Source organism: Phoca vitulina, unplaced genomic scaffold (assembly GCF_004348235.1).
Source record: "Phoca vitulina isolate PV1807 unplaced genomic scaffold, GSC_HSeal_1.0 scaffold90, whole genome shotgun sequence".
In the NCBI taxonomy this organism is placed as follows: Eukaryota; Metazoa; Chordata; class Mammalia; order Carnivora; family Phocidae; genus Phoca; species Phoca vitulina.
Window position 1 is genome coordinate 2033322 of NW_022589793.1, and position 14142 is coordinate 2047463.

Below are 14142 nucleotides of genomic sequence, written 5' to 3' on the forward strand. Positions count from 1 at the left end.
CCGTACATTTCCTGCACCCAAACTGGTATCTGCCACTTTTCCAAAAAGCCCTGCTTCCTTTTTCGTCGGGAATGGTATTTAGAGACCAAAATCTGGGTGCCTGGAATGCACCTAATATTTGCATTTATAAATAGAAATGATGCCCAGGGTATGTCCTGGCCCCTGGAGAGATTCCGACCGCTCCCCTAAAAAACCCTCTTCACCGTCTCCAGCTGGGTACATTGAGCCCCATCCATGACTCCAATCCTGGCCAGGTGCTCGAGAACAATGAGTCAGTCATGTTCTGGGGCTGCCTGCCCTAGTGGAGGCAGAAACATGAAAGATTTTTCAATAACCAGAGTCAAATCCATTTTCAGGCTAACCTTCAATTAACTATGAAAATCCAGCTACCCAGAACTCTTATTCCCTGATAACCTTGGGTAATTGAGGTTTTACTGCAAAAAATAAGTACAGGGGATTTTAATGAAAGCATCTGACCTACAATTTACAGGGGTCACAAAGTCAGATGTGCACATAAGCCAAAGCAGGGAATTTTAAAAAATGAGTAAGATGAGCTGAGTATAAGAAAATAGGGAATTGGGGGGGATTTGGGGTGGGCCAGGGAGCATATGCTCCATCTTAAGGGGGCGCTGCCACTATTCAGTTCAGGCAGAATGTTGCCCCATGGGGACAATTGTCAGATATTTGTGATTTTTCAAAACATAAAGAAAAATCTAGATTTTTGGGTTCCCGGTGGCTCAGTTGGTTAAGCGACTGCCTTCAGCTCAGGTCATGATCCCAGGGTCCTGGGATCAAGCCCCACGTTGTTGGGCTCCCTGCTCAGCGCGGAGTCTGCTTCTCCCTCTGACCCTCCCCCTTCTCGTTCTCACTTTCTCAAATAAATATTTTTTAAAAAAGAAAAATTTAGATTTTTAAGATGTGAACTCTCATAATTTTGAAACGGCAATGGATTTAAGTGTTTCGTTAGAACTTTAAATATGTTATGTACAATACATTATCTCCATTTTAAATATAGTGTTTGAAAAAAATAAATATAGTGTTTGATGAGTTTTTACAAATGTATACATCCAACTAACCACCATCTCACCCAAGATAAAGAACAGTTTCATCACCTCCCAAAAGTTCCCCCATGTGCTTTTCTAATCAATCCAGAACTTACCCCAGACCCAGGGAATCACTGATCTGCTTTCTGTCCCTAGAGATTAGTATGTCTTTTCTAGGGCTTCATATAAATGGAATCAGATGGTATGTACTCTGCTATGTCTTGCTTTTTAAACTCAGCACATTTCCTTTTTTTTCTATCCACCCGTGTTGGTGTATGTATCAATAGTCGGTTCCTTTTTTTTGCTGAAGAGTATCCCATTGTATGGATGTGCCACAATTTATTTATTCACCTGCCGGTGGCTGTTTGTCTTGTTTCCAGTTTGGGGTTATTAATGAATAAGCCTGCTGTGAATATCTATGTACAAGTCTTTGTGTGAACATGTTTCCATTCTCTTGGATAATTAAAAGTGGAATTGATAGGTCATATGATAAGTGTCCATTTAGCTTTCTGAGAAACTGCCGAACCGTACCATTTTGCATCCCAACCAGTGGGTAGGAGAGATCTAATGGCCCCACATCCTCGCTAACACTGGGAATTGTCCATCCTTTAGGGGGTGGGAAATAGGGTCTCACTGTGGTTTTGATTCGCATTTCCCCATGACTAATGATGTTAAGCATCTTTTCATGTGCTCATGGGCCATTCATATATCTTCTTGTATGAAGCGTCTTTTCAAATCTTTTGCCCATTATTTTGTTAGGTTGGTTGTCTTCTTATTTGGTTGTAAGAATTCTTTATTCTGCATACGAATTCTTTGCAGACATATTATTACAAGTATTTTCTCCTAGTGTCCTGCTCTTCCGTTTTCTTAATGGTGTGTTTTGAAGAGCAGATTTTTATTTTACTATTTTAATAAAGTACAATTTATAGGTTTCTTTTTCCTTTCATGATTCATGACTTTAGTGTCCTATCTAAAAGAGCTTTGCCTACCCTAAGATTGTACAGATTTTCTCCTACACTTCTTCTGGATGTTTTATAGTTTTAGCTCTCGTGTTTAGGTCTCTGATCCATTTCAAGTTAATTTTTGTATAATGTGGGGTAAGAGTTGAGATTCACGTTTTCTTACATGGACCTCCATTCGTTCCAGCATCTCTTGGTGAAAAGACGATCCTTTCTGCATTGAATCAGCTTGGCACTCTGTAGATCTATGTCCTTCCTCTCTCTTCTATTCCATTGATCAAGATGTCTGTCATGACACCAATATCACACTGTTCTGATTATAGTACTTTATGGTAAGTCTTGATATCAGATAGTATATGCCCTTCAACTTTGTTCTTCCTTTTCTTTTCTTTTTTTTTTTTAAAGATTTTATTTATTTATTTGACAGAGAGAGACACAGTGAGAGAGGGAACACAAGCAGGGGGAGTGGGAGAGGGAGAAGCAGGCTTCCCGCGGAGCAGGGAGCCCGACGTGGGGCTCGATCCCAGGACCCTGGGATCATGACCTGAGCCAAAGGCAGACACTTAACGACTGAGCCACCCAGGCGCCCCTGTTCTTCCTTTTCAAAACTGTTTTTTTTTTTTTTTTCCTATTGTGGTTCTTTTGCTTTTCCATATAAAGTGTAGAATCAGCCTGTCAATTTCTGCAAAAAGTCTATGGGATTTTGATTAGGATTGAATCAACTCCAGAGATTAATTTGGGGTTGACATCTTAACAAAACTGAGTCTTATGACCCATGAACATGGTATATCTTTCCATTTCCAATTATTTTGAGTAATATTTTTTCTTTTTCTTTTTTTTGAGAGAGGGAGAGAGAAGGGGTGGGGAGGGGCAGAGGGAGAGAGAATCGCAAGCAAGCTCCACACCCAGCTTGGAGCCCAACACTCCATCTCACAACCCTGAGATCATGACCTGAGCTGAAATCAAGAGTCGGACGCTTAACCAACTAAGCCCCTCAGGCGCCCCCTAATTTGAGTAATATATTTTTTAAAAAACCACTAAGGATGCCAAGACAATTAAATGAGGGAAAGAATAGTCGTGCTGTTGGGACAAGTGGGTATCCACATGCCAGAGAATGAATTTGAACCCCTACCTCACCCCATATACAAAACTTAATTCAAATTAGGGGCGCCTGGCTGGCTCAGTTGGAGGAGCTTGTGTCTCTTGATCTCCGGGTTGTGAGTTCGAGCCCCACATTGGGTGTAGAGATTACTTAAATAAATAAAACTTTAAAAAATTAATTCAAATTGGGTCAAAGACCTAAATAGAAGAGGTAAAATTATAAAACCCTTAGAATAAATCAAAGGAATAAATCTTTGTGACCTTGGATTATGCAATGAATTCTTAGAGATGACACCAAAGCACAAGCAACCAAAGAAACAGACGAATTGGGCATCATCAAAATTTAAAAGTTTTGTGCTTTAAAGGAAGTGAAAAGATAACCCCAGAACAGAATATATTTGCAAATCCTATATCTGGTAAAGGACTTATATGGAATATATAAATAACTCTCACAACCTAATAATAAAAAGACAACCCAATTAAAATATGAGCAAAGCACCTGAATACATATTTTCCCAAAGATATATTGGCCGTACAATGGATATATTGGTCAAGAGCACGTGAAAAGATGGGCAACATCATTAGCTGTCAGGAAAATGCAAATAAAACCAGAATAAGATGCCCCTTTACTCCCACTAGTAAGGCAAGAATAATTTTTTTTTTTAATTGAATGATAACAAGCATTGGAAGAGGATGTGGAGAAACTGGAATCCTCATACACTGCTAGTGGATTTTGAAAATAGTGTAGCCACTTTGGAAAACAGTCTGTCAGTTCTTCAAAAGGTTAAACATAGAATTACCATACGATTCAGTGGGTATATCCACTCCTAGGTATGTACCCAAGAGAAATGAAAATGTATGTCCACACAAAGACTTGTACGGGATTATTTATAGCAGTACTACTCAAACTAGCCAAAAAGTTAAAGCAATACCAATGTCCATCAACTGATCAATGGATAAATAAAATGTGATATATCCCATAATATGGAACATTATTTGACAATAAAAAGAAATGAAGTACTGATCCATGCTACAAGATGGATGAACCTGGATGTCTTTTAAGAAAGACATAATGCTAAGTGAAAAAGACCAGTCACAAAAAAAACACATTAGGTATGGTTCCATTTATATGAAAGGTCCAGAAGAGGCAAATCTATAGAGACAGATCCTGGGGCTGGGAATGGTGGAGGGAGAAATGAGGAGTGACCCTAATGGATACAGAGTTTCTCTGGGCGGAGATGAAAATGCTTTAAAATTTATTGGGATGGTGGAGTAATTCTGCGAATATACTAAAATCCACCAAATTCTACACTTTAAATGCATGAGTTATCTGGTACATGAATTATAGCTCCATAAAGCTGTTATTTTTAAATGAGAATTCTAAAAATGAATACTGTGCCCACAACAAAACCACTTTTGCAAACCCAAGGCAGCTCCTAGGGCACAAGTTGCAACCTCTCATTCAGAAGGTTTGGAAGAACAGACCATAGGAAGAGCATTTATGTGTCCCCTTGTCAAGATAATAGGTAAAGACACACACCTGTGTTCCCAATTGTCCTCCCACCAAGAGACTGAGTCAAATCTCAGGACAAACTTGTCTCTGAAAGCAAGTGTGTGTTTCCTCTTTTAAGAAAGCAGAATCAGTTGTACACACCCTTCACTGTTGTATTTGAGGCCAGGAACATTTACCACCAGTGTGGGCCAAGGTGTTGACGTAGTCGGGGACTCTCCGAAGCATGACCACTGTTCCCGAGTCCATGAGTGGACTCAATCTCCCCTTGGCTTGTTTGGGTTGGTTTAAGCCTTAAGCGGAGTTAAACCTTTCTACCAAATACAGACCATCTATCACCTGGGCGGTGAAATCTGATGGGAACAACATAAAGTTGTTTGTAGCACTGACTGATTTGTACTTGGTTAATGGCCCAAGGGACCGAACGAGGTAGGAGATAAGCCGGTACTCCACCAACTTCTGTTACTCATCTACGTCTGTCGCGGTGTTTGCTGCGTGGCAGACTTGTTCACTGGATATTTTTCTTTAAGCACATTTCCCATTTTTTTTACTTAAGTGTATTTGTGAACGGAAAGCAAAGGCCAGTATCTCTTGCCATGAATAGGAGATCCCTCTTAAAAAGAAACCCAGTGAGGGCGACTGGGTGGCTCAGTCGGTTAAACACCTGCCTTTGGCTTGGGTCATGATCCTGGGGTCCTGGGATCGAGTCCCGCATCGGGCTCCCTGCTCAGCGGGGAGTCTGTTTCTCCCTCTGCCCCTCCCTCCCCCCACTCATGCTCGCTCTCTCTCTCTCCTCTCAAATAAATAAATAAAATCTTCACAAAAAAAAAAAAACAACAACAACCCAATGAAAACAGAATGATGTGAATTCCAACTAGATACTGTTGCCTGGTAAAGTTCTGAGCCTGAGGCCTGATGGTTAATCTGGGAGATAAGCAGGGATTACATAGATACTCAGGACCTGTCTGTTACTAAACCGACTTTCTCCTTGGCTGAACCAGAATGATTAAATGAGAATGGCAAAGGAGAGACATCAGAGAGGCCCTTTGTCTGGTTATTCCGTGGCAGTTTATTGGAGCCTCATGTGCTTCTCACCTATTAGGCCTTGGGGTGCTAGACTATAAAGACAGACAAAGCCCCAGTTCTTCCCAAGTTTATAGTAGTGGATAATAATATCTAAGAATGAAATAACACACGCACCACCTTGCAGTGCCCCAATCATGGTAAACACGTAGTGCTTTGATGGTGCCCTTGGAGCTGTTATTACTATGATCACTGTCACTTTACTTTCCCAGAGCAGGGAATGGGCCGTCTAGGGAAAGATGGGAGTTGGGTTCATCTGTGAACGTCCATCTTAGAGCCATGATGGCCTGAGCAGGCACAGGGAGCTTGATTTCCATCAGCGAGCAGAGGCATTGGAGGGGAAAGCCTTTAATGCTTTGGCAAGGACGGTGGGGGATATTACTGTGTCAGAAAATTAGGTCAGCAGTGAACATGCTTGAGCAAGTTTAAGATCTCTGTTTAGATATGAAGGTCTGGCATTATCCATTTAGCTATTCTGTGGAATTCCAGGCACCGTGCTGGGCTTGTCAGGAATACCGAGCCGCTACTCTCAGAGGGCTTATGATCTCATCAGAATGAGAGGCCATAGCCAGAAGTGGGTATGACATGGGGTAGAATGAGGTGAATTTCTTTCTTTTTAAGATTCTAATGGCTGCAAATGACAGATACCCAATTTGCATCACCATAAGTAAGAAAGAAGGGTATTGATTCTTGTATCTGCTGAGTCCAGGAATAAATGGCTTCAGGAGTGGCTGGATCCAGGTGTTCAAATGTTGTCAGAAATCACTCTCTCCATCTTGTGGCCCTGCTTTCCTCTGTGTTGGCTTTAATTCTCAGGCAGTCTCCCTATTTGTGGCACCAAATACCACCAGCTTAGTAGTCTTTGTTAAAAAAGGAATCTCTGCCTCAGTTAGACCGGCATAAAGTCATAGAATTGAGTCTCAACAGTCCACACGGGGGTTAATGTGAGCACCCCTCAGACTAGGGGCAGAGCCAACCTGGCAGCTCACACCAGCTGAGACTGGGGGAGGGGCAGTTTCCCTGAGGACACACAGAGCCGGAGGGGAGAGGGGGTGAAGAACGCTGGACCAGCAGGCACTGCACTGCACACCACAGTGCTCCCCGAAAGGGAGCGGCTCTGAGAGGAGGGTGAGGGTCCCTCCAGCCAGGGAGTCAGGACAGCTGCAAGAAGGAGGTGGCCTTTGGCCGGCCCGGGCTCCCAGCATAGAGCTGGGATGCTCCAGCAGCAGGTTCCTTCTCTGTCTCAGGAGAGGGAGGGAGGAAACAGGTACTGCCTGAGACGCCATCATGGGCCAGGCTCTGTGACACATCTCTGGGTTCCTCTTCACAAGAACCCTGTCCCCTCATGCAGGGGAGGAACAGAGTCTCAGAAAGAAGGATTAGATATTCCTCGACAACCCACAGCTAGCCCCCGATGTGTCCGGACCCACCCTCACCCCGTTCCAGCCCGTGTCTTTCCAGATGGTGGACTGGACGGCATCATGCCTCCACGCCTCCAAATCCTAACCCACGAGGTCCTGCTCACCTCTCCAGGCTCCCTCCTCCCGTGTCCCCTCCACCTGAGTGCCCCCCTCCGCTCCTCTTTCCCTAGTTAACTCTGTGTTCTTTAACTCAGCTTCTCCGGGGATTCTCGGAACCGGGGTGGGGGTGGGGGGTGCCAGGCATTCATCCACACGCTACATATTTTCATTCGGTCTTCACAACAACCTCTGAGGGAGACGCATTATTATCCCCATTACAGACCAGGAAACTGGGGCACCAGGAAAGTGATTGGCTCAAAGTCACACAGGTAGAAAGTGGTGGGGCTGAGATTCAAAGCAGACATTTCACCTCCAGAGTCCTGGCTCTTCACCACCACCCTTTCAGGGTCCCACCCCTTCCTACCATGTTTCATAACTATGCATTTTGGATGGACTATTTGAAGAACATCCGCCTCGCCCGCCAATAGCTTGTAATGAAGGTAGCTGATGGGGCACCTGGGTGGCTCCGTCGATTAAGTTTTGGACTCCTGATTTCGGCTCAGGTCATGATCTCAGGGTTGTGAGATCGAGCTTCACGTTGGGCTCTGTACTGGGTGTGAAGCCTGCTTGAGATTCTCTCTCTCCCTCTCCCTCTGTCCCTCCCGCCCCCACTCACCCAAGCTCTCTCTCTCTCTAAAAAATATATTAATTAATTAAAAATAAAATAAATAAAAATAATAAAAATAAAATAAAACATAAATAAAAGTAGCCGACATATTGGGCACTTAGTCTGAGCTAGGCACTGTATTTAGCACGTTTTGTGCATCAGGTACCTAGTTTTACCCTCTCAGCAATTCTGTAAATGAGGTACAATTATCCCCACTTTACAGATGGAGTACCTAAGGAGTTGGGAGTTTAAGTAACTTGTCCACTAGGCTAAAAATTCCCAGAGGGCAGAAACCTTGTTTGTTTTGCCCATCATTGAGTCCAGAGGGACTAATTCAGTGCCTGGCATACAGTAGGCAGTCAATAAATGCTTTTTGGTTGGTTGGATGCGTGGAAGATAGATGGCAGGAAGGGAAGGGAGGGAGAGAAGGAGGAGAGGGAGGGACGGGGAAGGGGATAAGGAGGGAAGGGGAAGGGGGTAAGGAAGGGGAAAGAGGGAGGAGAGGGAAAGAAGAGGGGAGGGAGAGAAGGGGGAGAGGGAGGGAAAGAGGAGGAAGGGATTGGGAAGGGGGAAGGGAGGGAAAGGAGGAGAGGGGGAGGGGCACGGAAGGAAGGCGAGGGAAAGGGAGGGAAGGAGGGGAGAGAGGGATGGGGAAGAGGGTTGGAAGAGAAGGGGAAGGGGCTGGGAAGGGGAGGGAGGGGAGGGGGAGGGGGAAGGGAAGAAGAGAAAGGAGGAGAGAGCAAGCTGGGGAGGGAGGCTGGGATGGGCGGCGCTGGCTGCCTGTGTCGGGTGCCCAGGCTCTGGCCCGGACCGGGACGGGGCCGCCTGGGCCGCGGGCCGCGCGCTGGATCTGGTTGCGGGGTGTCGGGGTGTCCGCGCAGGCGCCGCGATGCACCTGAAGAAGTACCTGCGGAAGTGCCTGCACCGGCTGCAGAAGGGCCCGGGCTACACGTACAAGGAGCTGCTGGTGTGGTACTGCAACAACACCAACACCCACGGCCCCAAGCGCATCATCTGCGAGGGGCCCAAGAAGAAGGCCATGTGGTTCCTGATCACGCTGCTCTTCACCTCCCTGGTCTGCTGGCAGTGGGGCGTCTTCATCAGGACCTACCTGAGCTGGGAGGTCAGCGTGTCCCTCTCCATCGGCTTCAAGACCATGGACTTCCCCGCCGTCACCATCTGCAATGCCAGCCCCTTCCAGTAGGTGGTCCCTGGACTGCGGGGCTGGCTCTCCCCGCCTCCCTCCCTCCCTCCCTCCCTCCCTCCCTCTCTCCCGTCCCCCTTATTTCTCTCCCTCCCTCCCTGCCGCCTCTCCTACTCTCCCTCCCTCCCTTCCCTTCCCTCCCTCTCTCCATCTCTCCCCCTCCCTCTCTCTGTCCTCCCCCTCCCTCCTTTCCTCTCCCCCCTTCTCTCTCCCCCCTTCCCTTCTCTTCGTTTTCCTTTTTTCCTTCCATCCTCCCCTTCCCTCCTTTTTCTCCTTCTCTCTTTCTTTCCCTGTTTGCGTCATCCCTTTGCAGCAAGTACCTTTCAAAATTCATAAACTTCCTAGGGACACTGGGCTGATCAGTCAGCAGAGCATGCAACTCTCGATCGAGGGGTTGTAAGTTTGAATTAATTATAATCGCGATGATAAAAAAATATATATAGCAATAGTACATCAAGGGCTGATGAATTGCCAGGCAGTATGTCCAGTGCTTTTTGGTTGATTTATGTAATTCTAATCCACACAACCACCCTAGGGGTGGGCACGACTGTATTAGCCCCAATTTATGGGTGGGGAAATGGAGATTCAGAGAGATTAGGGAACTTGCCCAGAGACACACAGCAAACAACTGTGGCATCGGAACCCAGGCCTGATCTGACTCCAGAGTTGCCACCGTGCAACCACGTGCTGGCAAGGCCTCTGAAAGGGACATGCCGGGGACCGACCTACCAGGGTTGGGGAGGGGCAGGGGTCAGTCAGAGGAGAACAAGGCATGAGCAGAAGCGAGCTAGGTGGGATGCAGAGTGGCCCAAGTGGAGGACGGCTGCCGCGGCCCTGGGACGACACAGAGTCTGGTGCTTTCAAGGAACTGCAGAAGGGCCAGCGTGGCTGAGGCACAGGGAACATTCTTGTCCAAAAGAAGGTCCTGGAAGGGAATTCTTACTTCCTGATTACATGTCTAGTGATCAGAAAGACCCTTCTTTCTAGTAATCGGGCTCCTGCCTGCTTGGGGCCCTTCCAGAAAAGCCGTAGTCATCATAGTACAACACCGCCCTGGCCAGGCACGGTTCTTGGTGCTGGAGAGACCCTACCTCACCGCTAGCCCTCCGGGGTAAATAATCCCCCCATCTTGTAGACGAGAGAACAGAGCCTCGGAGATGCTAACTTGCCCCAGGGGTCACACGGATACCAAGTGGCATGGCAGGATTCGAACCCAGACCTCAGGCCATGACCCACCTTGCTCGACAGCAGTGTGGACATCCGGGCTAACCTAGCAGCCCCCTTCCCCACAGCCCACCGCCCTCCCCGAGCCCTCCTCTTGCTGTGTACACACAGGTGGCTGGTTTCATGGTCCGGGGACAGGAGGTGTCCGCAGCTGAAGCCGATCTCAGCTCGGGCCGCTGTACCCCTTTGTACCAGGACGTGGGTCTGTGGCCAGGCATTAACACTCACTCCCTGGTCTGGACACATTTCTGCCAGAGTGACTGGTCACCATTTCCAATACGGGAGCCCCCGGAAGCTGCAAGAAGCTGCTGGAGCCCAGCCCCACACTCTCACCCTCCTTCTCCCTCCTGAAACTGGACCCTTTTCCCAGAGTCGCTGCTGGAGAATTGGAACCAGGAGCGGTTAGGAGTCTTCCTCCTTAGAATGTGAACTTCATAAGGAAAGGGACCCCATGTGTCTTGTTCGCTATCATATCCTCTGTGCTTTGCACACTGCCTGGCGCCTAGTAGGCGCTCACTGCATACTCGGTGGATGAAGAAGTGAGCGGGTGGGTAGAAGGAGTCATGGATGCCTGAGCGGGTGGGTAGAGAGGCAGGGGGCTTGGGCAGAACACTCTCCTCACACGTGGTGGCTGGCAGCCACGCTGGGGTAGGGGGGACCCCAGACTGCGGTTGCCCTCTGCCCCTCACCTGCCCTTGCCCCCCTGACTGGCCCCCTCCCCACCCAGGTATTCCAAAGTCAAGCATTTGCTGAAGGATCTGGATGAGCTCATGGAAGCGGTCCTGGAGAGGATCCTGGCTCCTGAGCAGAGCTACGCCAACGCCACTAGGACTCTGAACTTCACCATCTGGAACGACACGCCGCTGGTTCTGATCGACGAGCGGAAGCCCAGCCGCCCGGTGGTCCTTGACCTCCTTGGGGATGTCCACAATGGCTCAGCAAGCAGCAGCCCAGAGCCAGGAAGGACCTGCACTGCCCAGGGGTGCAAAGTGGCCATGAGACTAGTAAGTGGGCCCCGGGCACACATCGAGCAACAGACCCTTCCCAGGGAGGCTGATGGGATTTTCTTTCCTTAAATAATCTGGGTCTTGCTAGGGGAAAGGCAGGCTGGAAGCCAGTGCCCATTTTGTATGTTTACAAAGCTTTTTTTTTTTTTTTAATAGCGCTGGTATGTTAGTCAAGACACTATTGGATGCGAGTGACCCAGGTCAAACTAGCTTAAGCAAAACAAGGAATTCACTGGCTCACATACTGAGAAGTCCAGGGGTAGAATGCATTCAGGGATGGCTGGATCCAGGCATTCAAACGCTGCCATCAGGACCCTAACTCACCCCATTTTTGTTCAGCTTTTCTCCCAGTTAACCTCACTCTCTGGCAGGCTCTCTCCATGCAGAAGGTCTTGGCAATGCCAGACATACACCCCATCAGCTCAGCACTCTCCCCCGACAAACAGAACTGCTGTTCCCCAGTAGCCTCAGCGAAAGTCCTGGGACCGACCCATCGGGTCACATGCTCACCCCTCAACCAATCACCGTGCGCTGGAGAATGGGCTCTCATGATTGGCCAGTCCTGGGTCATGCGCCCTGGAGCTGGGTTGACGTCAGCCTCTACCACGTGGACCCAGTGAGGGGGCGAAGGGGTGCTTTCCTGAAGAAGGAATTAAGTCTTGCTATCAAAAGACAAGAGCATAAATACCCGGGAGGTGAAAACCCACAGCCTTGCAGTGCCGTCCGATGCCAGAGCGTACCCGCCCTGCGCCGGGATGCTGCGATGCCCCCCACTCCTGGGGAAGCTGAACGGGCCTAGGAATCTGTATTGTTAGCAGCCTCCCTGGTAATTCGGATGGTCACCCTTGGGTGGGGGCCTCCACCAGGTCGGGGCTCCCCCTACATCTCCGAAAAACCAGCGAACAGTCCGAGGCTCCAGAGGCCCCGTGCCCTCTCTGACCCAGTGCCCTACTGGTTTTTAGCGTTACCCGGCCTCCCGTGTCCGGCTCCTCATCTGTGAAGCAGGCTCGTTCCGGGGGGCTGCCCCGGATCTCGGGGTCAGGCCCTGTGTGTGCGCACACGGTGCATGCTGTGTGTGTGTGTGCGTGCGTGTGTGCGCGGGTGTGCACGTGTGGTGGGGAGGAGGGTCTGCTGGCCTCAGTTTCCTCCCGATGATGGAGTAGGGTTGCTGTACAAAGCGAATGCGGTAATAGACAGCCCTCGGAACAGAGCCTGGGACAGAGTGAGTGTTAAGTATTGTCGTCATCTCCCTAAGGAGAGACGAGGGGACCTCCAGGAATGGGCCTGAGGACAGTGCCCCCGGCCGGCCCTGGGGAAGGCAGTCTCACAATGCGGAGAAGCTCCTCCCTGCCTCCTGGGTTCCAGAAGGAAGGCCCACTGTGAGGGCCGACAGAGGCAGAGTGGCTGAGGCCAGAGGCCTGGGGCCGCCGCAGTGCTGTGTCTGCACGGTGACCTGGGTGTCATGGTGGGCCGGCTGTGGGGGGGGGGCTGCGCCCCTCACAGGGCTCAGGCTGACAAGGCCCAGCTCCTTCCCCCAGCGAGGGAGAGGGAGCCTTGAGCCTTGAGTCCTTCATGGTCCACACGGCCTCCAGGGAGCTGCCTCTGGAAGTCTCCGAGGAGGCCGGCAAAGGAGTCAGGGGAGTTGGAGGGTCCAGGTGCGTCTGTCTGTGTGGCCACAGGAGCGTGAATGTGGATCAGCTAGGTACGTGCGCCAGGAGAAAGTTTGGATATGGGTGTGTGCGGTTGTGACCATGACATTGTGTGGCTGTGAATGTCAGGAGGTGGGCGTGTGCGTGTGTGTGTGAGTGTATTTGCTTATGCATAAGGCTAGTATAGAGGTGGCTGGCGACCGTGTGTGAGACCTGGTGACCCAGCAGCCATGTGTGAGGGGACACTCCCGAGCCCTGCGAGCGTGGGGTGAACACATTCTCCACTGGCTCAGCAGCCGCTAGCCCCGGCACCGCAGTGCCACCAGGGGAAGGGCAGCTGGCCCTTGGGGACAGTGGCGGGGGGTGGCCAGCACGCCCTGTGCCCACCAGAACCCCACTCGGCCTCCGCAGTGCCGCCTCAACGGGACCGTGTGCACTTTCCGGAATTTCACCAGCGCCACCCAGGCCCTGACGGAGTGGTACCTCCTGCAGGCCACCAACATCTTCTCGCAAGTGCCCAGGCACAAGCTGGTGGAGATGGGCTACCCCGCCGAGCAGCTGATCCTGGCCTGCCTGTTCGGGCCCGAGCCCTGCAACTACAGGTGAGAGCCGCCCCCGGCCCGGCCGGCCTGCCCCCCCCGCCCCCCCATCACAGCCCCGCGCGGCCACGGACCAGCACCGTGTCCTGTGCCTCGGGGTCTCTGGTCGGATCTCCTGGGGCAGAGCCTAAGACAGGGATGTGTGGAGGGCCCATGACGCACGGAGGGACTCGCTTTAGGACACGTCTGTAAAGGAAAGCGGGATGGGGAAGGAGGAAAGAGCTCAGTGTGGCCGTGGTCTCTCAGGCGACGTCTCGGCATCCAGAGCATCAGCCACACCACAGGATTGTCCTCCTGAGGGGCCAGCCCTTTGTCCCGGCTGCATCAGTACCTCGTGGGGGGTGGGCTGGGGTCCCCTCACTTCCCAGGCAAGGGGGCTGCAGGGGGGCGGCTGGGAGCTGTTCGCCCCCAACAGCCAGCGGGCACCCCGGCACCTCCTGCCCTGGTTCTCATCCCGGACCATCCGGCCGCCGCCTCGGCTTCCCGGGAGCGGGGCTGAGTTGGCTCAGCTGGGCACTTAGAAGGGGGCCCTGGGAGTGTTCGCTGGCATCCCTGACAACCCCCAAGGTGGACAGGATGGCAGACTGAGAGTAACGTTCACCCCAAAAGCCTGTGGCTCCTTCACCCCCTCCCTCC

At 50.5% G+C, this 14142-nt stretch overlaps 1 protein-coding gene across 1 annotated transcript in view; it reads left to right on the forward strand.

The window, feature by feature from the left end:
* Window positions 1-8586: 8586 nt before the first annotated feature.
* The window catches only part of SCNN1B (sodium channel epithelial 1 subunit beta), a 21730-nt gene continuing 16174 nt past the window's right edge, over window positions 8587-14142 (forward strand). Inside the window, exons 1-3 of the mRNA XM_032396269.1 lie at window positions 8587-9023; window positions 10979-11255; window positions 13319-13509. Coding sequence (XP_032252160.1) covers window positions 8713-9023; window positions 10979-11255; window positions 13319-13509 — 779 coding nt within the window. The 5' untranslated portion in view covers window positions 8587-8712. The remainder of the gene's footprint in view (window positions 9024-10978; window positions 11256-13318; window positions 13510-14142) is intronic.